Below are 27,760 nucleotides of genomic sequence, written 5' to 3'. Positions count from 1 at the left end.
TTCAGTCATAAAGTAGTCAGGCCATGGAATAGCCTAGAAAGTGATGTGGTGGAGGCAGGAACCATACATAGTTTTAAGGCGAGGTATGATTAAACACATGACCTCACACATCTAATACATGCCAGCTGGTGGGTCTAATATATGTTTGCAAATGTGCTGATATTATTTATACAATTATTACAATATTGCATGACAGTAAATCTTCTATTTTTTGGTTTAAATAAAAATTCATTGTGAATTAAAAATCAAAATGAAATTCATTTGTAAAGCCTGAAAAAATGACTAATGAACAGAGGAAATGTTAGTTTAGTGCCAGGAATGCCTGCATTGTTTATTCTGGACCCTGTTTTGAAATTGGACTATTTTGAACTTTGCACTAAATTGGCCAAATTACCAATTTCCAATCACTTTATTTTGTAGTTGAAACAGTTGAGATGGCGATTTCTTGTGCTCAATCGATAGAATAGAAGTAACACTAGTGATATAGCTATGAATTTGGTCGACTGGAATAAGGTAATTGGCCTAAAATGAGAGTCAAATTCGGCAAAATCGTCGATGCATAAATATCGCTGACACATCAAAATTCACGAGAGCATAATTTTGTCAATTTTCCATCAAATTTCATACTTTTTGTTTTATTACCTTCAGAAAAAGATTCTCTACCATTTCATAAGGAAAAATAACAAAATTATTTTTGAAAATTCTTGGACACTGGTGTGCCTTTTGAAATTTGGCTTCTGGACCCTGAAAGGGTTAACATTTCTGTCATGATCCCAACAGTTCTGGCTGCACCCTCTTTCAGTCTATCAAATGCCTCACACACCTCTCCCACATTAACATCCAGCTCTTCTTTACTCCTAAAAGATGTTATATCTCCCTGGCCGATGCATGAAATTACTGCCTCCCTCTCTTCATCATCCTTTAACAGCTCCTCAAAATATTCCCACCATCTTCCCAATACAGGATTGCAGCTTGCTTGTAAGTTAAATACCTCATGTATACAGCACAGCTTCTCCTCACTTAGCAGTGTATTCCTTTTCTGATGACTTGGACTTACAACGGGCTTTCTGACAATAATGCATACCTAAATAATGTATATTAGATCTGATTTCTTCTATTCTGTTTATTACAATATATAGTACACTGCTGTATAAACATTTAAAAATATACCAGAAATGCTATAAATGGTGCAAATGTCACATTAAAACAATATCAAAGATGGTTGACACAAACCCACTACCATTATAGTATGCTCCTCACTTAGCGACAAATTCGTTTACTGACATGGTCTTAGGAACAGAACTCCATCGTTCAATGAAGAGAGGCTGTACAGTGGAACCCCGACTTGTGATATTAATCCGTTCCAGAGAGCACATCGTAAGACAAATTATCGTAAATCAAAATAGTTTTCCCCATAAGAAATAATGGTAATCTTATTAATCCATTCAAGACACCCAAAAGTATGAAAAAAACAATTTTTTTACCGCATGAAATATACATTTACCTACACACAGTACATGCACAATATATATTGTGCATGTACTAGTGTACTAAATGAAGAATAAATGACACTTAGCTTTATTGAAGATGTGGTGATGTGTGATGAGACACTGTTTGTGTCCTGGTAGTGCCTTTCCCTCCTGAGTAATGTAGGTCCTGTTTGGCATTTTCTTCCAGAAAAGGCCTTATCACACTGTGTATGCCACTACGATTCTTACATCTCTCAAACCAACCTTTGCTGGCCTTAAATTCACCAATATGAGCACTAGTTTCAGACATTTTTTCCTGATCACCTGGGTGTTAGTTGACTGGTGTGGGTCGCATCCTGGGGGACAAGATTAAGGACCCCAATGGAAATAAGTTAGACAGTCCTCGATGACACACTGACTTAGGTTATCCTGGGTGGCTAACCCTCTGGGGTTAATTGTTTCTCGATATTCTCGATAAGCCAATGGTGGCTTATTTAGCAGTTACAAGCACTAAAAACACTGGAATAATACAAAATTTATCGAATGTATGCGTGCAGCCATCTGCCCTGGCTTGTAAACAATGTCACACTAGCTCAGCTGCGGTGCTCAGGCCAGACAGACCAGACGGTCACATTCAGGACAAATGATGTAAGTCGAGTTTTTCAATGTAGGTTGGAGTAAAATTTTTACGCTGACAAGCATGGCAAGTCGGTTTTATCGTAGGTTAAGGCCATCGTAAGTCGGGGGTCCACTGTATTACAATACAAAATATAATTTATATTTTGCCACTATGAAGCTGTCAAATAAAGCAAAACATTAGCTATACGTTTCTTGTATTCTTTAAAGAAGAAATAGAAGAAGCCAAATACAATGTCTAAATGACAGTGTATGAGACAATTAATACTTGGTACCTTTGGTAAACTTCCAAATTTATGCAATATCTGAATTATACTAAAAATCATTCCAGGTAAGAGGACCTTGAGCCTGCCGAGACATGTAATCCAGCCAGTTTCAGAAATCACACAAAATGACTTATGGTTAACTGTAATTTTATTGAGTGGCGATTCAAGTTTGTGAATGCTCATCAAAGCATAGAGCTATGTAAATCATATTTATTTGTATTTCAAAATAAGTGCCTGACTGCAGTTTTAATTAACAACTTTCATATTATATTTGGCATCAGCAGATCAAATGACCAGTGCATAGTGATCAACCAAAGTGAAACTGCTCTTCCTGCATATCCAAGTGTCAACTTTTCAAAGCTTAACTCCTATGTCTTGCAACTCTAACAATAACTTCACTTAAATATTAACAATGCAGTTCTTACATTAAAACTAAATCAAATGATTTCGAGAGAATTGTTTGGTGGGCTAAGAAATGAATCCTTTGCTCCTTAATAATACACACAACTGTTTGCAGAGCAGTACCTCATTACCATGTAAGGTATATACATCATTTATTGAGGTGCTGTATCTTAGTTTAGCAAGAAAGTATACTAGTGTTCAGCAACTTAAATACTGCATTATTATTATTATAATCGGGAGGAAGTGCAAAAACCATCAGGGACATACAAAACCTGGGTAATGAAAGGAGTGGGGTAATCAGGGTTAATCTGAGGAAGGGGTGGGTAGCTCCAACTCTTTGAATGACATCCTTTACTAGGCTCAAAGCACCCCCTCACAAATTTTTTTAAGATAATGCATTCAATGCCAATCAGACAGTATCTGCTACTGTAGTACATACTATTTTTAGTATTCACTACAGTAGCTATATTTAATATTTTATTTCTGCATAACTTATGAACCCTATACTGTACTTGAGAGCAGATTCAAGAACATGTAGCTCACCTGAGCATCTCGTAAGTGAGCAGGTAATCCAGTATCCTCAATGTAGCCCTGTCCACCAAAACACTCCAAGCCTTCAGATGTTATGGTCATAGCCATTTTAGCTGTGAAGAACTTCATTATGGGAGTTATGATACGGAGGACAAGAGACTCTTCATGAGTGGCCACACCTGCCTCCTCCCGACCAAGAAGCCTTGAGGAAAAAAAAAATAACATTAAGTGGACTATGAACCTCCCTGATGCCAGACTGGTTATTCAGGAAGCAAACAGGCACAACAAGCTGTACTTGGAAACTGCTCTGACTGCCACAACGAACATCATCACAGGGAAACAAGGTTTATTCTTAATCTCGGAAGCAGTGGCCAAAATTATTAAACAGAGAGTTAGAGGCATCGGGAAGATGGAGGGAATATTTTGAGGAATTGTTAAATGTTGATGAAGATACGAAGCTGTGATTTCATGTATAGGGCAAGGAGGAATAACATCTTATAGGAGTGAGGAAGAACCAATTGTGAGTGTGGGGGAAGTGCATGGGGCAGTGGGTAGAATGAAAGGGAGTAAAGCAGCTGAGATTGATGGGATAAAGCAGGTGGGGATATAGTTTTGGAGTGGTTAGTGCTTTTATTTAATAAATGTATGGAAGAGGGTAAGGTGCCTAGGGATTCGTAGAGAGCATGCATAGCTCCTTTGTATAAAAGCAAACAGGAATAAGAGAGTGTAAAAATTATAGGGGAATAAGTTTGTTGAGTATACCTGATAAAGTGTATGGTAGAGTTATTATTGAAAGAATTAAGAGTAAGGCAGAGAACAGGATAGCAGATGAACAAGGAGGCTTTAGGAAGGGTAGGGGGTGTGTAGACCAGGTGTTTGCAGTGAAACATATAGGTAAACAGTGTTTAGGCTTTTGTGGCATTTATGGATTTGGAAAGGCATATGACAGGGTGGATAGGGAAGCAATGTGGCAGATGTTGCAAATGTATGGAATAGGATGCAGGTTACTGAAATCAGTGAAGAATATGTAGGAGTGAGGGAGATTATTTCTCAGTAAAAGTAGGCCTTAGACAAGGATGTGTGATGTCACCTTGGTTGTCCAATATACTTATAGATGGAGCTGTAAGAGAAGTGAATGCTTGGGTGTTGACAAGAGGTGTGGGGTTAAAAGATAAAGAATCTAACACAAAGTGGGAGTTGTCATAGTTGCTCTTTGCTGATGACACTGTGCTTTTGGGAGATTCTGAAGAGAAGTTGCAGAGGTTGGTTCATGAGTTTGGTAGGGTATGTAAAAGAAGGAAATTAAAAGTGCAAACGTATAGGAAAGAGTAAGGTGATAAGCGTAACAAAAAAATTAAGTAACGGAAGATTGGATATCAGATTGGAGGGAGAAAGTATGGAGGAGGTGAATGTATTCAGATATTTGGGAGTGGACGTGTCAATAGATGGGTCTATGAAAGATGAGGTGAATCATAGAACTAATGACGGGGAAAAAGGTAAGTGGTGCACTGAGGAGTCTGTGGAGACAAAGAACTTTATCCATGAAAGCAAAGAGGGGAATGTATGAGAGTATAGTTATACCAATGCTCTTATATGGGTGTAAGGCATGGGTGGTAAATGTTGCAACAAGGAGAAGGCATGAGACAGTGGAGATGTCATGTCTGAGGGCAGTATGTGGTGTGAATATAATGCAGAGAAACCGTAGTTAGGAGATTAGAAGGAGGTGCAGGATTACCAAAACTATTATCAACAGGGCTGAGGAGGGGTTATTGAGATAGTCTGGACATGTAGAGAGGCTGGAATGAAATAGAATGACTTTGAGAGTGTATAAATCTGTAGTGAAGGGAAGGCAGGGTAGGGGTCGGCATAGGAAAGGTTGGAGGGAGGGGGTAAAAGAGGTTTTGTGTGTGAGGGGCTTGGACTTCCAGCAAGTGTGCGTGAGCATGTTAGATAGGAACAAATGGAGACAAATGGTTTTTAGGACTTGATGTACTGTTGGAATTTAAGCAAGGTAACATTTATGAAGGGATTCAGGGAAACCGGCAGGCCAGACTTGAGTCCTGGAGTAGGAAGTACAGTGCCGGCACTCTGAAGGAGGGGTGTTAATGTTGCAGTTTTACAACTGTAGTGTGAGCATGCCTTTGGCAAGACAGTGATGGAGTGAATGATGATGAAAGTTTTTCTTTTTCGGGCCACGCTGTCTTGGTGGGAGACAACCGATGTGTAAATAAATATAAAAAATAATGTATACAGGAGAAGGGGGTTACTAGCCTCTTGCTCCCGACATTTCAGTTGCCTCTTACGACACGCATGGCTTACGGAGGAAGAATTCTGTTCCATTTCCCCATGGAGATAAGAGGAAATAAACAAAAACAAGATCTAGTAAGAAAATAGAAGAAAACCCAGAAGGGTGTGCATATATATGCTTGTACATGCAAGTGTAGTGTGACCTAAGTGTAAGTAAAAGTATCAAGATGTACACCTGAAATCTTGCATGTTTATGAGACAAAAAAAAGACATCAACAATCCTACCATCATATAAGACCATTACAGGCTTACATTTTAAACTCACTTGTCAGGACAGTAGTACCTCTCTGGGTGGTTGCTGTTTACCAACCTACTCCCTTATATACAGTATACATACATATAGTAAATACATATGCATATACAGTACCGTACTTCAAAAACTCTATATACAGTAGGGCCCCACTTACATGGCAGGTTAGGTTCCAGGCTACCACCGGAAAGCAGAATGCCATTTTTTTTCCACTTATAAATGATATAAATACCAGATAACAAGTTTACACTAACATATATTTAGTTAGCAATAGAACTAGGCATTAAAAACAATAAAAAGTAAAATACACATGCAGTACACTTATTACTTACCTTAAAATATTTGTAGTCTTAACCCTTTCAGGGTTGGTGCCGTACTAGTACGGCTTGCATGCCAGGGTTGGTGCCGTACTAGTATGCATAAATTCTAGCTCCTTCAAATCTAGCGAGAGAAAGCTGGTAGGCCTATATATGAAAGAATGGGTCTACATGGTCAGTGTGCGCAGTACAAAAAAAAATCCTTCAGCACGCAGTGCATGAGAAAAAAAAACTCTGACCGTGTTTTTGGTTTAAACAGTGACTTTGCAGTGCATTTTTGTATGCTATTTATGGTTGTATTCTAGTTTTCCTGGTCTCATTGTATAGAATGGAAAACATATTATGGAAATTGAGATGATTTTGATTGGTTTCACAATGAAAAATACCTTAAAACTGATCTCAACGTAGCAGAAATGTTTGATATTTGCCAAAGTTCAAAAGTAAGCAAATCATGCCATGCGTCCAATACACGTCAACTGGTGAGTCTAATATTCTTTCACAAGTGTGCTGATATTATTTATACCATTTCTACACTAATGCAGTAGTCTGCATAACAGTAAATCTTCTATTTTTTGTGAGAATAAAAATTCAAAGTGGAAAACAAAAGAAATGTAACAGAGGCCTGGGGACATGACTAATGAACAGAGGAAATGTTATTTTAGTGCTAGAATTGTCTGTCTTGTTTATTCTGGACCCTATTTGGAAATTGGCATCTTTTGAAATTTGTGTGAAATTGGCAAAATTGCCATTTTCTGACCACTTTATTGGATAGTTGAAATCGGTAAATGGGTGGTTTCTTGTACCCATTCAATAGAAAAAATGGAGCTCTAGCAAAATAGTTATGATTTTTGTCAACTGGTACATTGGAACTGGTCAAAAATAGGGCTCAAAGTGGGCAAAATTGCCGATGCGTAAACACTGTCGAGACCGCTAACTTCACAAGAGCATAATTCCGTAAGTTTTCTATCAAATTTTATACTTTTGGTGGCATTATGATCGGGAAAAGATTGTTTATCATTTCAAAAAAAAAAAAAAAAATTCCAAAAATTTCTGACCCTGAGAACAAGTTTAGGAGAGGACCTGCTGACCCTGAAAGGGTTAATGTAGGGTGAGAGGTGAGTAGCATTTATTGTAAGAAGTCAGGTGTGATAGGTATGGTAGTCAGGTGTGGTAGGTATGGCCACCCCACCCACATGTAATATACATTTAAAGTGCCCTAGAGTGATAGAATGAATGTACAGTACACTCATGATTTACCTTAAAATATCTGTAGTTTTAATGTAGGTTGAGAAGTGAGTAATATTTATTTTAAGATGTCAGGTGTGGTAGGTATGGTAGGTATGGTAGGTGTGGTAGGCATGGTAGGTATGGTAGGTGTGGTAGGTATGGTAGGTGGTAGGTATGGTAGGTATGGTAGGTATGGTAGGTATGGTAGGTATGGTAGGTGTGGTAGGTATGGTAGGTGTGGTAGGTATGGCCACCCAACCCACATGAGCACCCTAGGGCAATAAAATGCATATACAGTACACTCATTTCTTACCTTAAAATATCTGTAGTCTTAATGTAGGGTGAGAAGTGAGTAAACGAGATAAAACAAATAAATGAGAGAGAGAAATAACGAGTATATGAGAGAGGACAGAGATGCAGAATATGTAAACAAACAGACGAACACATCTGTTTATGGTTCATACACGTTCATTTCCCTGTTTGTGAGTGAACAAGTTTTTATTCAGGTACGGATACACAAAATACAGCTACACAGATTATTATACATAGTAGCATATGCATAGATTACCTAGGATAATCCAAAAAAAAGTCAGACAGAGTGACTTATTTCCATATTTGTGAAGCTTATGCTATAATACAAACACCTTACATTGTGTACAAGTTGTCTCAACGTTGGTACAGTAGAATAAAATAGAGAAACACTCCCATTCTCATGTAAAACACCATTTTTAAAAGGAATGATGCTCTGGGTGAAGGCATATGAAAGGAATAATTTTCTACCGATACTCCCAGTAATACTATTGTGTGCACATTATTTTGGTGTTGAACTACAGAAAACGATATTCTTGCCGACACTCCTGGAGTACCCACACCTGTAGAGGGTTTCAGGGGTCAATGCCCCCCCACAGCCTGGTCTGAAACCAGGCCACATGGTGGATAAGGGTGTGATCAACAAGGCTGTTACTGCTAGCCACATGCAAACTGATGTATGAACAACAGGTACTGACTTTAGGTGCCCATCCAGTGCTTTTTTGAAGACAGCCAGGGTTCTATTGGTAATCCCCCTTATGTATGCTGGAAGGCAGTTGAACAGTCTTGGGCCCCTGACACTTACTGTGTTGTCTCTCAGTGTACTCGTGGCACCTCTGCTTTTCATTGGGGGAATGTTGCATCTCCTGCCGAGTCGTTTGCTTTAAAAGGGAGTGATTTTTGTGTGCAAATTTGGTACTAATTCTTCTAAGATTTTCAAAGTGTATATTATCATGTATCTCTTTCACCTGTGTTCCAGGGAATACAAATCAAGGGGCTTCAACATTTTCCAATAATTTAGGTGCATTATCATACTTATATGTACCGTGAAAGTTCTTTGTACACTGTCCAGGTCAGCAATTTCACCTGCTTTGAAGGGGCAGTTAGTGTACAGCTGTATTCCAGCCTAGAGAGAACAAGTGATCTGAAGAGAATCATCATGGGCTTGGCATCCCTAGTTTTGAAAGTTCTCATTATCCATCCTATCGTTTTTCTAGCAGATGTGGTAGATATGTTGCTGTGGTGTTTGAAGGCGACATCCTCTGATATTATCACTCCCAGGTCCTTCACATTACTTTTTCACTCTATCATATACTAGTTAGAATTTGTTGTATACCCTGATACAGTTTTAATTTCCTCGACGAGTGGAAAAACATCTCATATTTATGTTAATTTATTCTACTGTGGTGTATTTATCATGTTTACATGTTACATACCATGTTTATTATATAATTCTGAAAAAATATCATAGATGGAGTAATGAAAATGTTTATATTAATGTAAAGTGCGACATTTAATGCCCCTCTGAGTGATTATTATCATTATTAATGTGGGGGTCTTCAAGACTAATAAGACACCCATAGTGATTTTAATGTATACCTGCATGCCAGCACAGTGTGTAAGTTTACTTGGGTACAGATACACAAGTATAATTATCTGAGTACAGTGGAACCCTGGATTTTGCATGCACTGGATATCGGACTTTTCGGATTTCAGACACCTTTTTGTGCGAAATTTTGCTTTGAATTTCAGACTTTGTCCCGGGAATCGCACGTATCATATGCATCCACCCGCTGGGATGCCACTTCAGTCTGGCTCTCTCACTTTTTGAGTGAATATTCATATGAAACATTACGCAGTTTTTGTGCTTATTTATTGATTGTGACTGCGAAGTAAGCCACCATGGGTCCAAAGAAAGTTCCTAGTGCCAGCCCTTTGGTAAATTGCTGAGAGAGAGGGGAGAATGTGCCTTCTTCAGTGAATCAGTGATTCTACGATATGTACGATACTAAAGCAGCAGGAGTCGATAAAGGCTATGGCACCGGCCAGCAATAAAGTGTAGCATTAACAGTGTAGCAAGTAAGTTAAGCAATTAACCCTTTCAGGGTCCAAGGCCCAAATCTGGAGTCACGCACCAGTGTCCAAGATATTTAAAAAAAAAAAATTTTTATTTTTTCTTATGAAATCGTAGAGAATCTTTTTGTGAAGGTAATAAAACAAAAAGTACGAAAATTGGTGGAAAATTGACGAAATTATGCTCTCGCGAATTTTGATGTGTCAGCGATATTTAGGAATCGGCGATTTTGCCGACTTTGACTCCCATTTTAGGCCAATTACATTATTCCAATCAACCAAATTCTTAGCTATTTCACTAGTATTACTTCTATTCTATCGATTGAGCACAAGAAATCGCCAAGTCAACTGTTTCAACTACAAAATAAAGTGATCGGAAATTGTTAATTTGGCCAATTTAACACAAAGTTCAAAATATTCCAATTTCAAAATAGGGTCCAGAATGAACAATGTAGGCATTCCTGGCACTAAACTAACATTTCCTCTGTTCATTAGTTATGTTTTGAGGCTTTACAAATAAATTCCATTTTGATTTTTTATTCACATAATGAATTTTTATTCACACCAAAAAATAGAAGATTTACTGTTATGCAATACTGTAATAATTGTATAAATATCATCACCATATTTGTGAATGTATATTAGACCCACCAGCTGGCGTGTATTAGACGTGTGAGGTCGTTTGTTTACTCTTGAATATCGGCAAAAATTTAACATTTCCGCTACTTTGAGCTCAGTTTCAAGCCATTTCCAATGCTAAAACCAATCAAAATCATTTCTATTTCTGTAATATGTCTTCCATTCTATCAAATGATACCAAGAAATAGCAAATACAACTATAAAAAACATACGAAAAAACACTGCAAAGTTGCTGTTTTAATCGAAAAATCATGATTTCATTTTTTTTCTCTCATTGTGCACAGTGTGCTGCAGGATCTGTTTTATGTGGTGCACACATACCTCATAGATGTATTCTCTCATATCTAGGCCCAAATGTACCACTCACAGTTTATCAGAGTGAGCTGAGCTCATGGCGTAGATCTACGGTTTGGACCCTGAACGTAAAGCCGTAGATCTACGGGACGGACCCTGAAAGGGTTAAGCGATAGAAAAAGGACAACACGAAACTAAATCTTTCAATGTTGTTGGAGGTATATAGGGCCACTGTGTATCTTCCACTGCCCTAAACCCCTGCCAGCATCTCAATAACCACTTTATTTCTTTACATTCTCTATTATGTTTTATACAATATTTCTTATTATAAATTATGTACATTGTTTCAGTGTGATTATTGGTGTGACTAGTGGTGTTTCAGTGTGACTAGTAGTGTGTTTAGTGGTGGTAGCCACTGCCAGCGACCACCACTATACGGCTTATGCTGTCAGTGGCCCTGATAAACCCAATAACAGCAGCACCACCACCACTAGCCACATATGTAATGGCATATTTTATTCATTCTAGAGTATATATCATGCTTCTATGTTATTAATATTGTTTATTTGGTCATATTAGATGAATTGTGATAGATAAATAAGCTGTAGAGTTGATATTAGCATCATATTTAAGTATTTTGTCCTGTCTCCAAACAATAAACTCTCCTCCCTCCATATGCCAACAAGAGTCTTCAATAAAGGTAAAAGTGATGCTAAATGTTCATTTATCCATTTCATTAGTGCTTTACATTTATTTTTCATTATTTTCAGTATGTAAAACTATAGTTATTCTTTAAAAAATGTATTTTTTCTTAAATATTTTTGGGTGTCTGAAACGGATTAATTGTACAGTGGACCCTCAGCTAACGATATTAATCCGTTCCTGAAAGCTCATTGTTAGCTGAAATTATCATTAGCTGAATTAATTTTCCTCATAAGAAATAATGGAAATCAAATTAATCCGTGCAAGACACCCCAAAGTATGAAAAAAAAAATTTTTTTTACCACATGAAATATTAACTTTAATACACACAAACTGACACTTACCTTTATTGAAGATCTGGTGATGATTGATGGGATGGGAGGAGGGGAGAGTGTGGAAGTTGTTAATGTTTAGAAGGGGAATCCCCTTCCATTAGGACTTGAGGTATCAAGTCCTTTTTCCAGGGTTAATTCCTTTCTTCTTTTAATGTCACTAGGACCAGCTTGAGAGTCACTGGACCTCTGTCGCACAACATATCTGTCCATAGAGGCCTGTACCTCCCATTCCTTTATGACTTTAGGAAAGTGGTTCACAACATTGTCATTGTAATAGTCACAATTAAACACTTGTTCAGGTTTCAAGTCTTCACTGTCTATGTAATCCTTGAATTCCTTCACATATTTTTCAGCTGCTTTTTGGTCCGAACTGGCAGCCTCACCATGCCTTATCACACTATTTATGCCACTACAATTCTTAAATTCACTCACATCACCACTAGTTGCAGGCATTTTTCTAATTAAATCCTCATGCAACTTCCTAGCCTTTTCACATATGATCGCTTGAGAGATGCTATCTCCTGCTATCTGTTTTTCGTTTATCCACACCAATAACAGTCTCTCAACATCTTCTATCAATTGCAATCTCTTATTCGAAAACAAAGTTGCACCTTTTGCAAGAACAGCTTCCTTGATTGTTGTTTTCTTGGCCACAATAGTAGCAATGGTTGATTGGGGTTTGGTATACAACCTGGCCAGCTCCGAGGCACGCACTCCACTTTCGTACTTAGCAATTATCTCTTTCTTCATATCCATAGTAATTCTCACCCTTTTTCCTGCAGGGTTGGCACCAGAAGCTTTCTTGGGGCCCATGGTGACTTATTTTCCAGGTACAATCACTAAAAACGCTGTGATAATATGAAATGTTCCGACTGTATGCGTGGATGCAACCACACTGGCTGGCTTGTAAACACTGGCACCCACGGGACAACTGAGGCTCGCTCAGGCCACATGTGGACGCGTCTCGAATGAATCATGTTGGGTGAGTTTTTTAGCATTAGCTGAGGCAAAAATTTTGCGTTAAAATGTATCGTTAGCTGGATTTAACGTTAGCTGATGCCATCGTTAGCTGAGGGTCCACTGTATTTACATTATTTCTTATGGGAAATATTACTTCAGTTTTTGTACTTTTCGGATTTAGAACGACCTGAAACAGATTAAGTACGAAATCTGGGGTTCCACTGTACAGTAGGGCCCCACTTATACGGCGGGTTAGGTTCCAGGCTGTCGCCGGAAAGCAGACATCGCCGGAAGGCAGAACACCATTTTTTTCCATTTATAAATGCATATAAATGCCAGACAACAAGTTTACACTAAATTATATTAAGTTTGTAATAGAACTAGGCATTAAAAACACACAAAGTAAAATACATTCACAGTACATTCATTACTTATCTTAAAGTATTTGTAATCTTAATGTAGGGAGAGAGGTGAGTAGTACTTATTTGTAGAAAGTCAGGTGCAGGTAGCCCAGGTGTACGTAGCCCTGGCTCCCCATCTCATACTTAATATACGATATTTAAAATAGTGTAAATTACAAGGAGTCCGCAGCTGTCAAAGTGACATATTGGCTCCCAGTCTGTCTAGAGTAAAAGTGATGACGCAGTCTTGTGGCTCTCTGAGACAGAGAGCTAGATGGATAGTGTTAGTAATCTCATCTTTTGGCATAGCACTTATCAGATGTTATCTCCCCTTATCTTGTTACACATACAGTGGAAGGCTGTGGGTTGTCTGGGTTTTCCTCACTATTACCCATATTATGGTCATTAGTTTCACACTCATTGTCCCAATTCGCCGAGGAGTGAGGAACTTCTTACCACAGGGCACGGTGGAAATTACCTTAAAAGATATAGTGTAGTACGACAAAAACCCCTTAATATAGTACGAAAAACCCTCAAAGGGTTAATATACGATATTTAAAACATTCCAGAGTGAGTAGTATTTATTTGTAGGAAGTCAGTGTAGGTAGCCGGGCTACTACTACCGTGCTACCTACACTGTCACCTCCAAATGGACCCAGAGTTTGGGGGTCTGAAATGGACATATTATTAGCATCGACATACTGTGTTTACTGAATTTAATAATTTCTAACAACTACCTTTAGATGCCATCATAAACGAAGGTAGAATTAATGAATAATTCATGCCGAAAATTGTAAACAAAAGCGGAGTGGGGGAGTGGCTGGGCCAAACGCAGATTCATACACGTTTTCTCTGATGGCTGAGCAGAGAAAACGTAATGTTGTCCCTCCACCCGGCTACCACACAGCTCCACGAGTATTATTATCAGAGCACACATAAAATATGCAATAAATGCTAGACAACAAGTTTACACTAACTTATATTAAGCTAGCAACAGAAATAGGCATTAAAAACACAATAAAAGGTAAGATACACACAGAGTACACTTATTACTTACCTTAAAATATTAATATTAATGTGTGAGAGGTGAGTGGCAGGGTGTTTATTGAATAAAATCAGAATGGCACACCATCATCCTCTAACTTGGCACTTAAAGCAAGAGGCTTACGACTACTCTTTTTATCACAGCTAACCTAGACGCCATCGTCAATGAAATCCAACTAGTTAACGAAAGAGTAAACGAGAGAGAGAACGAGATACAGAGTTGAGACAATGTAAGAACACAAATTGAACAGGTAGTGGACGATCACTTGGTCAGGCGAAATAAATGTGTATTAATATGTGTCTACTTTTAGTTCATTCACGTATATTTGTAAGAGTTTGTAAAACATTTACCTCAATATTTTTTTATTATAATAATAATTACCTCACAATACATATACTCTTACATTGTGTACAAGTTAGTTCAGAATAAACAAACAGCAACACCATTTTTAGAGTGAATGAAGATGATAATAATAATAATAATAATAATAATAATAATAATAATAATAATAATAATAATAATAATATTATATTATTATTATTATAATAAGCACTAAACCCACAAGGGTCGTGAATTGCTATATATAGAGTAAAGGCATACGAAAAGAATATTTTTCTACAGTTACCCCCCAGTGTTTGACTAGAGAAAACGTAATTCTTCCAACACTACCTACACAGCTGCTTTGTAAACAAATCTCATATTTACATCAATTTTTATTCTGTGAGTGTATGTATCATGTTTATATGCTATGTAATGGGTTTCATATATAATTTTGAGGAAAATATCATAGATGGATTAATGAAAATGCCTATATTGATGTAAAATAAGACATTTAGTGTGCCCAAGAGTGATTATTATTACGTAGTATTGGGGTGTCATGAGTAGAGAGAGACTTAGCGATTTTAATGTGTACCTGCACACCAGCACAGTGTGTAAGTATATTTAGGTACAGGTACACATAAGTATAATTATCAGAGTATGTATAAAATATGCAGTAACTTTAAAACACTTGAAATTTTGGAAAGTTTCCTGACATAATAGATGTGGTCACGGCAATTGTAAACAAACCGGGTGGGGGCGCCATATTTGAAAGACCGCTTGCCGTATAGCAAATTTTGGTCATAATTTGACATCGCCGTATTAGCAGAATGCCGTAAGGCAAAACACCGTAAAGCAGGGCCTTACTGTATATATAAAATAACTTTAAAACAACTGAAATTCTGGAAAGTTTCCAGACATAATGGAGAAATGTGCTCACAGAGAATGTAAGCAAATTGGGTGGCATGAGGTGACCATATTAGAAAGTCAGATGGGGAGAACCGTATGGCGAGTTTTGGTCAGAATTTGAAATGTTCATAATTTGAAACGTCAAAAAGTGGGGCCCTACTACGTACAGTGGACCCCCGCATAGCGACCTTAATCCGTGCAAGAGGGCTGGTTGTTATGCGAAATGTTCGGTATGCGAATGAATTTTCCCCATAAGAAATAATGGAAATCAAATTAATCCGTGCAAGACACCCAAAAGTATGAAAAAAAAAAATTTTACCACATGAAATATACATTTTCCTACACACAAAGAGAAGGATACATGCACAATAGTAGAGTAGTACATGCACAATATATATTGTGCATGTACTACTCTACTAAATGAAGAATAAATGACACTTACCTTTATTGAAGATGCAGCAATGACTGATGAGACACTGTGTCCTGGGAGTGCCTTTTCCTCCTGAGTACTGTAGGTCCTGTTTGGCATTTTCTTCCAGAACAGGCCTTATCACACTGTGTATGCCACTACGATTCTTAAATCTCTCAAACCAACCTTTGCTGGCTTTAAATTCACCAATATGAGCACTAGTTCCAGGCATTTTTCCCTGTTCACCTGGGTGTTAGTCGACTGGTGTGGGTTGCATCCTGGGAGACAAGATTAAGGACCCCAATGGAAATAAGTTAGACAGTCTTCGATGACACTGACTTTTTTGGGTTATCCTGGGTGGCAAATCCTCTGGGGTTAATTGTTTCTTGGTATTCTCAATAAGCCACACCAACAACGGTGCTACAGCAGCAGCAGCAGCTGACGGTGGTACAGCAGCAACAGACGATGCTACAGCAGCAACAGACGATGCTACAGCAGCAGCAGACGATGCTACAGCAGCAACAGACGATGCTACAGCAGCAGCAGACGATGCTACAGCAGCAGCAGACGATGCTACAGCAGCAGCAGACGATGCTACAGCAGCAGCAGACGATGCTACAGCAGCAGCAGACGATGCTACAGCAGCAGCAGACGGTACTACAGCAGCAGCAGCAGCTGACGGTGGTACAACAGCAGCAGCAGCTGACGGTGGTACAGCAGCAACAGACGATGCTACAGCAGCAGCAGACGATGCTACAGCAGCAGCAGACGATGCTACAGCAGCAGCAGCAGACGATGCTACAGCAGCAGCAGACGATGCTACAGCAGCAGCAGACGGTACTACAGCAGCAGCAGCAGCTGACGGTGGTACAACAGCAGCAGCAGCTGACAGTGCAGCAGCAGCTGACAGTGCAGCAGCAGCTGACAGTGCAGCAGCAGCTGACAGTGCAGCAGCAGCTGACGGTGGTACAGCAGCAGCAGCAGCTGTACCACCAATAGTAACGATGGTTGATTGGGGTTTATTATACAACCTGGCCAGCTCAGAGACACGCACTCCACTTTCATACTTATCAATGATCTTTTTCTTCATCTCTATAGTAATTCTCACCCTTATTGCTGTAGGGTTGGCACTAGAAGCTTTATTGGGGCCCATGGTCACTTATTTTCCAGAAAAAATCACCAAAAACACTGTAATAATACGAAATGTTCCGATTGTATGCTTGGATGTTACCGCGGAGGCTGGCTGGTAAACAATGCCACCGGCGGAACATGTGAGCGTGGCTCAGGCCGCACATTGGACGCGTCTCGGACGAAGGGCGGTGAGCGGGTTTTTGGGCGGTATGCGAGGCAAAATTTTTGCGATCAAAGCATCCGGTATGCGGATTGTACGGTATGCGATGCGTACGGTATGCGGGGGTCCACTGTATACTGTAAACTATAATATGTCAAATTACAGTAAACTAAAATTACCTTGCATATATCATTAAGTTAAAAATATCAAGAAATAAGCACAAATTAAGTGAAGACAAATCAATAGATCCTAGGTAGTAGGTTGGTAGACATCATCCACCCAGGGAGGTACTACTGTCCTGCCAAGTGAGTGTGAAATGGAAACCTGTAATTGTTTTACATGATGGTAAGACTGCTGGTGTCTTATTTCTGTCTCATAAACACACAGGATAACAGGTATATCTTGCTACTTCTACTTACACTTAGGTCGCACAACACATGCATGTACACACATATATATACAGTGGACCCCGCTTTACGATCACCTCCCAATGCGACCAATTATGTAAGTGTATTTATGTAAGTGCGTTTGTACGTGTATGTTTGGGGGTCTGAAATGTACTAATCTTATTCATAATATTCCTTATGGGAACAAATTCGTTCAGTACTGGCACTTGAACATACTTCTGGAATGAAATAATATCGTAAACCGGGGGTCCACTGTATTTACACACCCATCTCGGTTTTCTTCTATTTTCTTAACAGTTCTTCTTCTTCATTATTTCCTCTTATCTCCATGGGGAAGTGGAAAAGAATTCTTCGTCCATAAGCCATACATGTCATAAGAGGCAACTAAAATGCTAGGGTTACTAGCAAGGGGCTAGTAACCCATCTCCTGTATAAATTACTAAATTTAAAAAGATAAACTTTTCTTTTTCTTTTTAGGTCACCCTGCCTTGGTGGGATATGGTCAGTTCGCTGAAAAAAAATTAATTAATTTTTAAAAGTGTACAAAGATGTTAACATAAATATGCCAGGAAAAGTATATTTGATCAGTTCTTATATAATGAAAAAAAAAAAAAAGTTTTACCTGGCCATATGAAAAGTGAGAATTTCACATCCCCTTGTGGCCACTTCCATCCTTGATGCTGTCAACTGATGCAAAGTGTGAGACTCTACCACCTGTCCAAAAGCTGAGCGACGTTGACTGTAGTCTCGTGCCAGCTGCAGTATTCTAATAAGACAAAACAAAAGTGTTGTATGGATAACACACAAGTATTACATTGTGGCAAAAAATCTGTAAATGAATGAACATAAACAATTTAAAGGGGTGCTAAGAATTTTGAACCCATAGTCTAGTGGCAGTGGTGGAACATAAGTATAAAAATAGTAGGTAGTCAATCATTTTTATGCATAAAATGATCCCTTTTATACATAAAAATGATTACTTTGATATACATAATAAAAGAAACCTCATTCTTAATTTCATATTTTTCTCTAATTATATTATGAATAATTTTGAACAATTAATTATAAGCATGAGCAAATTTTAAATTATAAACATTTGGCATATACAGTATACAACAGAGGCTCAGCTTGCAATACCACTGCATTCCCAAAAATTTTATTGTAGGAGGAGTGGGCAGCACTTGGAAACCTATTTTCTCAAAGAAGTCCACATTATAATTGGAGATGCATTCTATGGAGGCAAAGAAGGGAATGTATGAAAGTATAGTAGTACCAACACTCTTATGTGGGTGTGAAGCTTGGGTTGTAAATGCTGCAGCGAGGAGGCGGTTGGAGGCAGTGGAGATGTCCTGTCTAAGGGCAATGTGTGGTGTAAATATTATGCAGAAAATTTGGAGTGTGGAAATTAGGAGGTGTGGAGTTAATAAAAGTATTAGTCAGAGGGCTGAAGAGGGGTTGTTGAGGTGGTTTGGTCATTTAGAGAGAATGGATCAAAGTAGAATGACATGGAGAGCATTTAAATCTGTAGGAGAAAGAAGGCGAGGTACGGGTCGTCCTCGAAAAGGTTGGAAGGAAGGGGTAAGGGAGGTTTTGTGGGCGAGGGGCTTGGACTTCCAGCAGGCATGCATGAGCGTGTTCAATAGGAGTGAATGGAGACAAATGGTATTTGGGACCTGAGGATCTGTTGGAGTGTGAGCAGGGTAATATTTAGTGAAGGGATTCAGGGAAACCAGTTATTTTTATATAGCCAGACTTGAGTCCTGGAAATGGGAAGTACAATGCCTGCACTCTAAAGGAGGGGTTTTGGGATATTAGCAGTTTGGAGGGATATGTTGTGTATCTTTATATGTATATGCTTCTAAACTGTTGTGTTCTGAGCACCTCTGCAAAAACAGTGATTATGTGTGAGTGAGGTGAAAGTGTTGAATGATGATGAAAGTATTTTTTTGGGGGGGATTTTCTTTCTTTTTGGGTCACCCTGCCTCGGTGGGAGATGGCCAACTTGTTGAAAAAAAAAAAAAATTAATATACTTTTAACTAAGAATATTTTCCCAATATTTTACATTCAGCATTAAACATTGTTGAATTAATTCAAACATATAGTATCATCTGATAAATCAGACCCCATAAAATGGATGAAGGATAAAACAGACAAAAAAAATGTGGCAGACAAAGACTTAATATAAATGTATAATGGGATGCCCAATTGAAATAGCCATGAAGTAGACCAAATCCACTATATCCAACAGCTGTTGGGACTGGCCATATGCTCAATAAAATGGACCATGGACCAACTCTGCTTAATCGTTGGACGCAAGAGTTTTGCGTCCAACTCTAAACTACATTGCTAGAAACAAAATAATTTACAAGAAGTGCAGACAGTAAAACAGCTGTTTTGGTAAAAAAAAAAAACAGGATTATGGCTGAATATTTGCAATGAATGTAACTGCAAATCAAAGTCTGTAAGTATGCATAATTAATTGGTTCCAAAAATGCTAATGTCATAAGTACAAAAAATTTTTAGTCAGAACATCACAAGCTGGGGCCCACTTGCTTTTTTGTTCACCACTGTCTGGCAGCCTAAGTCTGTCAGCCCATCACTTAAGTTGCATCACAGACAGTATAAGAATGGGTCACAATTAGTAGTTAGTATTCTCGTTGGAGAATTCTTAAAATGGCTTCAGTGACAGGATGGTAATCTTAAGACTGCTAGACTGCAGGTTCAAATATCAAGAACTCCTTTCAGTTACATGTTGCATCTATACAGTAAAGCACAGTAATGTATACAGTCCCGTGAAGGATCTCATGAACATTACCCACTAACAGTTAAAAAAGTACACTTAAGTGAGCATTTCTTCCATTATATCTAGGTGTAGGACACAGTATTCTCACAGATAACTCTCCCAAGACTACCTCCTCATTAAAGCACATGATGATATAGAGTTGTGCATCCTCGTGATGGTAAGCATGTTGGCAATTGATGCAATACCACGACCCTCAGCTGAAACCTGGTGCGCTACTGAACCATCAAGTAGAAGCTCCGCGGTGGGTACTTGGCGAGTACCTAAGGAAAAAGCAAAACCTCTATCTAGTACTTGGCTTTCATATCGTAATAGTAAAAGACTGCCAGAAAATTTATTTTTTTTATATGTTTTTACAAATCTTGGCTACATATAAACTAAATGCCACACAAACTAAATAATATAGATCTTAATATTACAGATTGCAAAAAGGATTTAGAAGTTGTGGTTAGCAGTAATCTGAAACCAAGACAACAGTGCATAAGTGTTCGCAATAAAGTTAACAGAATCCTTGGATTCATATCAAGAAGTATAAATAATAGAAGTCCTCAGGTTGTACTTCAACTCTATATATCTTTGGTTAGGCCTCATTTAGATTATGCTGCACAGTTTTGGTCACCGTATTACAGAATGGATATAAATGCACTGGAAAATGTACAAAGGATGATGACAAAGTTGATCCCATGTATCAGAAATCTTTCCTATGAGGATAGACTGAGGACCCTGAATCTGCACTCTCTAAAAAGGCATAGAATTAGGGGGAATATGATTGAAGTGTATAAATGGAAAACAGGAATTAATAAAGGGGCTGTAAATAGCATGCTAAAAATATCAAGCATTGACAGGACTCGCAGTTTTTATTGGTTTTAAATTGGAAAAATTCAGATTCAGGAAGGATATAGGAAAGCACTGGTTTGGTAATAGAGTTGTGGATGAGTGGAACAAACTCCCAAGTACTGTCAAAGAAGCTAAAACGTTGTGTAGTTTCAAAAATAGGTTAGATAAATGCATGGGTGGGTGTGAGTAGGTCTGATTTGGACCTGACTAGCTTGTGCTACTAGGTAAGATGCAGTGCTCCTCCCTTAAATGAATATGACTGACCTGACTAGGTCAAAGCATTGACTTAAGCCAGTGGGAAAATTGGACCTGCCTGGCATGGGCCAGTGGGCCTGCTATAGTGTTCCGTCTTTCTTATGTTCTTATAAGTACCAATAATAAAAAAATGGACTCAAATTTGTATACATTTCAAATATCAGGAAGCAATGTGATATCTTGAGACTGGGTCTCCAGCATCTGTTTGTAACCATGGTATCAGAGGTGCTAATTCCCTGCTAATCTTTACACTTCAGTTTTGTCAGGGAGTCACCACTTGGTTAGTTTTCCACAAACATTGACCTCTCTACCAAGTAATTATGGGGGTTATGGAGGCCTTTATAAGCCCAGGAAAAGTAGCTAAAAGAAGACTTGGTTGGGCACAGTGTTGGAGGCTGTGTGGAGATTTGGTGGCCAGGCTGCTGAAGACAGCACTAAAGCTCTGTCATGTCTTGGTACTTAGGGCTTGGAACCTGACCAGCCTTCTAGAGTGATTTACTAAAGACTATTTTATTCTGTAGTGTAAGTGAATAGTCCAATGGAGTCAGTATATTGCATTCCCTTATCTCAATTATCTTGTAACTTCTCAGTTATCTTATTATCAGATCCCTTTCTCTTTAACCAAGTATGTATATTGTAATATTTTTTTTAATGAACTGGCTGTATCCCACCAAGGCAAAGTGACCTAATAAGAAAAACTAAAGTTTAAAAAGAAAAACTAAAGCTTTTCTTTTTAAATTTAGTAATTTATATAGGAGAAGGGGTTACTAGCCCCTTGCTCTAGACATTTTTAGTCTCCCCTTATGAGACGCATGGCTTATGGAGGAAGAATTCTGTTCCATTTTCCCATGGAGAACTGTTGTAATATTAAGTATTAATAAACTCCATGGAAAAGTGGAGAAGAATCCTTTCTCTATAACTCATGTCATAAGAGGCAACTAAACTGCTGGGAACAATGGGCTAGTAACTCCTTCTCCTTTATAATTTTTTTTACCAACCATCTCCCACCAAGGTAGAGTGACCAAAAAAGAAAAAAAAAGAAAAAATACTTTCACCATCATTCACACCATCACTGTCTTGCCAGAGGGGCACCAATACTACTGTTCAAAACTGCAAATACTGTATCCCCACCTCTCCTTCAGAGTGCAGGCACTGTACTTCCCACCTCCAAGATTCAAGTCTGGCTAATCTGTATAAATTACTAAATGTAATAAAAAGAAAAACTTTTGTTTCGTCAATGGGAGATGGCCGGTGTGTTAAAAAAAAATTGTAATCGTGTCAAATATAGTATTCAGTTTCCTCACTTTTAATTTGTGTATAAGACCAGTCTGTGTGTACCTAGTTAAGTGAAATGGAATAAAGTCCTCAATAGTGTATAGTGAGGTGTGATGATATCCTCACTATCATAACTTATTACTCATACTTCTCCATACTGAGGGTAAAAGAGTTCGCTCTTCACACCTGCAATATGACAACAACTGATTAAAGTGGGGTGCAAGATGATGAACTTCAGTGCATTAAGGGAATCGTGAATAAGTTTCTTGCTAGCGAGTGAATATGTACTTCATTGTATCTCACAGCAATTATGAAAGAGATTTCTTACATTACAACAAACAGAAAATCATTGTAGTGTGAACAACAGCTATGCTCACCCAATTTATTCTTTAATTTAACAATTTCAATGCCATTCAGTTTGCCATCCTCTCTCCTTGTTTCTAAGTAAAACATTGTCAATCCTCGAGGTTTCTGAAACATAAATAATGAAATATCATCATTTGAAATATAAAACACCAAGTAATCATGCAGAGGGGTCAGTTTTGTAAATCCTTTCTTTTTTTCAATGAACTGGCCATATCCCACCGAGGCAGGGTGACTGGAACGATACACAAATAACCCGCACATAAAAGAGAGAAGCTTACGACGACGTTTCGGTCCGACTTGGACCATTGACAAAGTCACACTTTAAATTTAGTAATTTACACAGAAGGGGTTACTAGTCCCTTTCTCCCAGCATCTTAGTTGTCTCTTCCGATACATATGGCTTACAAAGGAAGAATTCTGTTCCACTTCCCCATGGAAAAATCAAAACAGTGTAGGTCATACAAGCTCCAGAATATTTTTAAACCTTGTGCTTATGTATCATGAATGTGTGAAACCAGCTCTCGGTTTTGAATAAGAACTGTAAAATAAATACGTATATAGTACATGTACAGTAATTTCAAAATCTTAGTGAACAGAATTCTTCCTCCATAAGCCATGTGTGTCATAAGAGGTGACTAAAATGCCAGGAGCAAGGGGTTAGTAACCCCTTCTTGTGTACATATTACTAAATTTAAAAAGAGAAACTTTGTTTTTCTTTTTGGGCCACCCTGCCTTGGTGGGATATGTCCAGTTTGTTAAAAAAAGAAATTTTTTATATCTTTACAAATTTAAAAAGAAAATTAAGCACTTTACTGTACATGAGCCAAATGAGAACCTACGTCAAACTACATATTGCATTTACATTATTTAAAAAGGTCCAAACAGGTAGTTTCAGCACATCATTATATGTAATCACTTTCAAATAATGAATACTTGTGTAAAAAATACTTTAAACAGGTGAAAATGAGTAAGTAAAAACAAACATGCGTGTCCACATACGGTACAGGTCATCCATCACTGATCCGGCAATCACTAATCCAGTTCAATCACTAATCTGGCAATAATTTCAGCTAGCATAATTTCAAATTTCCCGGGTCGCCGCACCAACCTGTCGTTACTGTTTGGTGGCGCTACTTGCTGCATAATTCATTCCAATTTGTTTTTCTCCATTTATTGTTATAATCTGCTTACTTTTAGCCCCCTAGCCATGGCTCCATTGAATAAAGGAAATGTTTTTTGTTGTGTAAAGCGTAAACACCGTATATTGTCCATAAAAGATAAGGTTGAACCTCTGAAAAAACTCAACAGCAGTGTGCCTATGAAAAGCTTTTGTAAATTATACGGCACTGGCTCTTTGACAGTTTATGACATCAAGAAAAGGAAAGAAAAATTAATGAGTTTCTTTGCTAACAGTGATTCAAAGAAACAGATGTGTAAAAGGAAAAGAATTAAGGAAAAAGTTCAGAACTAGGTCAAGTTCTGATGAAGTGGTTTAGGCTAACTGTCTCAACTACCCAATAAAGTGATCAGAAATTGGTAATTTGGCCAATTTAACACAAAGTTCAAAATATTCTAATTTCAAAATAGGGTCCAGAATAAACAATGCAGGCATTCCTGGCACTAAACTAATATATCCTCTGTTTGTTAGTTATTTTTTCAGGCTTTACAAGTGAATTCCATTTTGATTTTATATTCACATAATGAATTTTTATTCACGCCAAAAAATAGATTTACTGTTATGCAATATTGTAATAATTGTATAAATAATATCAGCACATTCGTGAATGTATATCAGACCCACCAACTGATGTGTATTAGATGCATGACATCATTTGTTTACTCTTGAACATCAGCAAAAAAATTAACATTTCCGCTACTCTGAACTCAGTTTGAAGCCATTTTCAGTACTAAAACCAATCAAAATCATCTCTATTTCTGTAACATATTTTCCATTCTATCAAATGAGACCAAGAAATTGCAAATACCACTGTAAAAAACATGTGAAAAAAAACACAAAGTCACTGTTTTAATCCAAAAATATGGTTGCAGTTTTTTTCTCATTATGCACTGCATGCTGCAGTATTTGTCTTATTTGGTGCACACTTACCACATAGGTGTATGTATTCTCTCATATGTAGGCCCAAATTTACCGCTTCCAGTTAATCTGAGTGAGCCGAGCTGAAGCCATATTTCTATGGCTTGAACCCAGGCTTCAAAGCAGTAGAATTATAGGATGGACCCTCAAAGGGTTAACCTTTATTAAGCGTATTCTAACCTAACCACTTTGTGATCCAGCAAAATCACTAATCCGGCACCCTGCAGGTCCCAATGATGCCGAATTAGTGATGGTCAACCTGTACACGTATATGTAAATGCAAACACAATGGCTATACATATGCATACATCAACATGAGAGTATACATATATAAATAAAGACAGGCACATATCACTATATACATATGTATAAATGCAATCACACTTGAATAAGGTATGAAAAGATACACGCATACATCTTTACATATATATAGACATATGTCCATACATTTGTACAGATGGACAAACACATGTCCATGCATATGTAAGATAGGCAGACAGATGAATGCATGTACAACAACAAAAAAAAAAAAATCCCAGCAGAAGTTCATTTCTTACTGGCTCAGGTTGATCTTCAGAGATAATATTAGCTAGAGTCAGTGCCATATCAGCATCAGTGGCAGAGCTGAACCATTTATATCCAAACAGCTGGTAAGTGCCATCAGGCTGCTCCAGAGCGACAGTCTCTGTTGATCCACTGACATCTGATCCACCTAGGCACAATTATGATACATGATTATACAGCTTATCCACAAAAACTTTTATCATTAGTGATAAATTATAGGCATTAAATGGAATAACATGCCTGGTGCTGCCAGACATAAGCCCACTTTTTATTTATTATCTGGTAATTATGCAGATATGTAAATTAATACAAATTAATCTGAGAATAAAAGTGTTTCTTTTTCAGGCCACCCTGCCTTGGTGGGAAATGGCCGATGTGTTAAAAAAAAAAAAAACTGTTTTTTTATATTTCCAGCCCATTTCGTGGAGGCAGAAATGTACGAAGGGCAATTCGTGACACTGGCTTGCCTAATTGGAGAACAGGATGAATTATGATATAATTTTTTAAACATACCCTATGTATCAGGTTCTGGAAATAGCCTGCCACCCCACAGAAACTATTACAGAAGATATCATCTGGTACCACCATTCAAGGCTAACATAATTCAGCAGATGAAGCAAAAACTTTACTATTTTTGTCCAGGCCATGTGATTTTGACCTCTAATGAATATACAAGGTGTCCAAATAAACACTCCCTGATTTCAAACAGGTATAATATGTCACTTCATTGTAATAATCTTTCACAGTTAGTAGCTTCAGATGCAGAATTTCATTCAGTTTCATGTGGTATAGGGCAGCTTTAAAGTCACTCAATGTGTGTCCCTCTGGTTGCTCAGCAAAGAGATAGTCCAGTTCAGTCCAGAAGCTCTGCAGCATATCTGGAGTTATCATGCGAACTGCTTCAGTGATCGAAATTTTCAGCTCCTCCAGGGTTGCAGGTAGTGGTGGTATGTAAACTGTGCTGCAGAGCGTCTGGACTGAACTGGACTATCGCATCAATGTTTGCCGAGCAACCAGAGGAACACACATTGAGTGCCTTTAATGCTACCCTATACCACATGAAACTGAATGAAATCCTGCATCTGAAACTACTAACTGTGAAAGATTATAATAATAAAGTTACATGTTATACCTGTTTGAAATCAGGGAGTGTTTTTTTGGACACCCTGTATTAATTAAGGTAACTACAAAAGATATTTGTTCTGTGCTTCCAAAGCAAAGAACAGTACTATGTCAATTATAAATATATTCAGAAAGATGCCAGACTAAGCACACATTACAAAAAAAGTACAAAACTTGCAAATAAATCCAAAGACATTTCAGTCCATCCTGAATCATTACATTCAACTTGATAATGCTTTAAGACAGTCCAAAACAGTGTCCAAGTTTTTCATTTCCAACTTCTGTTCTGTAATAAGATGAGAAATTGCACAATGCAACATGATGGAGCATAAACATTTCAAGTAACAAACTGCTTCAAATTATTGGAAAATTAATAATAAATAAGTCATAACAATGTCATATTGTTTGGCAGAATTAAAAAGACAAACAAAGAAATATTTCAAGCTCAAAGCACAAAATTAATATACAGAAAGAACCAAAATAGACTAAGAAACTAAATGAGTACCTAAATTTTTTAATAGATGATACACAACTAAATTATATGATGCTACTCAAGTCAATTTCTGGGAAGTGATAATGAATGTGTACAATAATAATTCACTATCGTAACAGAAGAAATTACCCCGCTTCTCCGTCATCCATTGACCTGATGTCCAAAATTTTTGTGGATCCCGTGAGGTAAGGTGCTGATAAGCTTCCTGCAGGTGATCTGAAGTTATCATCTGATGAGCAAAAAAGAAAAATTATCAACATAATAATTATTCTGTAATATTCCCATGGAACTTGATACAGTACCAGAATTTCTAACTCCATAGAAAATAAAGTTATAAATTAAAGAAAAAACTAAACACAAATCTACTTTCCTCATTGATGAAGGATTCATCATTAATCCTGCATTTACACAGGTGGGGATTTTATTCTGTTTTCAAATGGTAACCATTCTCAAGA

The 27,760-nt window shown here is 37.8% G+C and overlaps 1 protein-coding gene across 1 annotated transcript in view; it reads right to left on the bottom strand.

The window, feature by feature from the left end:
* Window positions 1–27,760, bottom strand: part of LOC128685950 (acyl-CoA dehydrogenase family member 11) — a 77,815-nt gene that overhangs the window by 17,506 nt on the left and 32,549 nt on the right. Inside the window, exons 5-10 of the mRNA XM_070083374.1 lie at window positions 27,435–27,534; window positions 25,684–25,838; window positions 23,043–23,136; window positions 20,411–20,561; window positions 18,120–18,263; window positions 3,317–3,506 (exon numbers count right to left, since the gene is read on the bottom strand). Coding sequence (XP_069939475.1) covers window positions 3,317–3,506; window positions 18,120–18,263; window positions 20,411–20,561; window positions 23,043–23,136; window positions 25,684–25,838; window positions 27,435–27,534 — 834 coding nt within the window. The remainder of the gene's footprint in view (window positions 1–3,316; window positions 3,507–18,119; window positions 18,264–20,410; window positions 20,562–23,042; window positions 23,137–25,683; window positions 25,839–27,434; window positions 27,535–27,760) is intronic.

This window comes from Cherax quadricarinatus, chromosome 9, assembly GCF_038502225.1.
Source record: "Cherax quadricarinatus isolate ZL_2023a chromosome 9, ASM3850222v1, whole genome shotgun sequence".
NCBI lineage: Eukaryota > Metazoa > Arthropoda > Malacostraca > Decapoda > Parastacidae > Cherax > Cherax quadricarinatus.
Note: the sequence above shows the minus strand (reverse complement) of the source record. Positions and strands in the feature narration are given on the sequence as shown.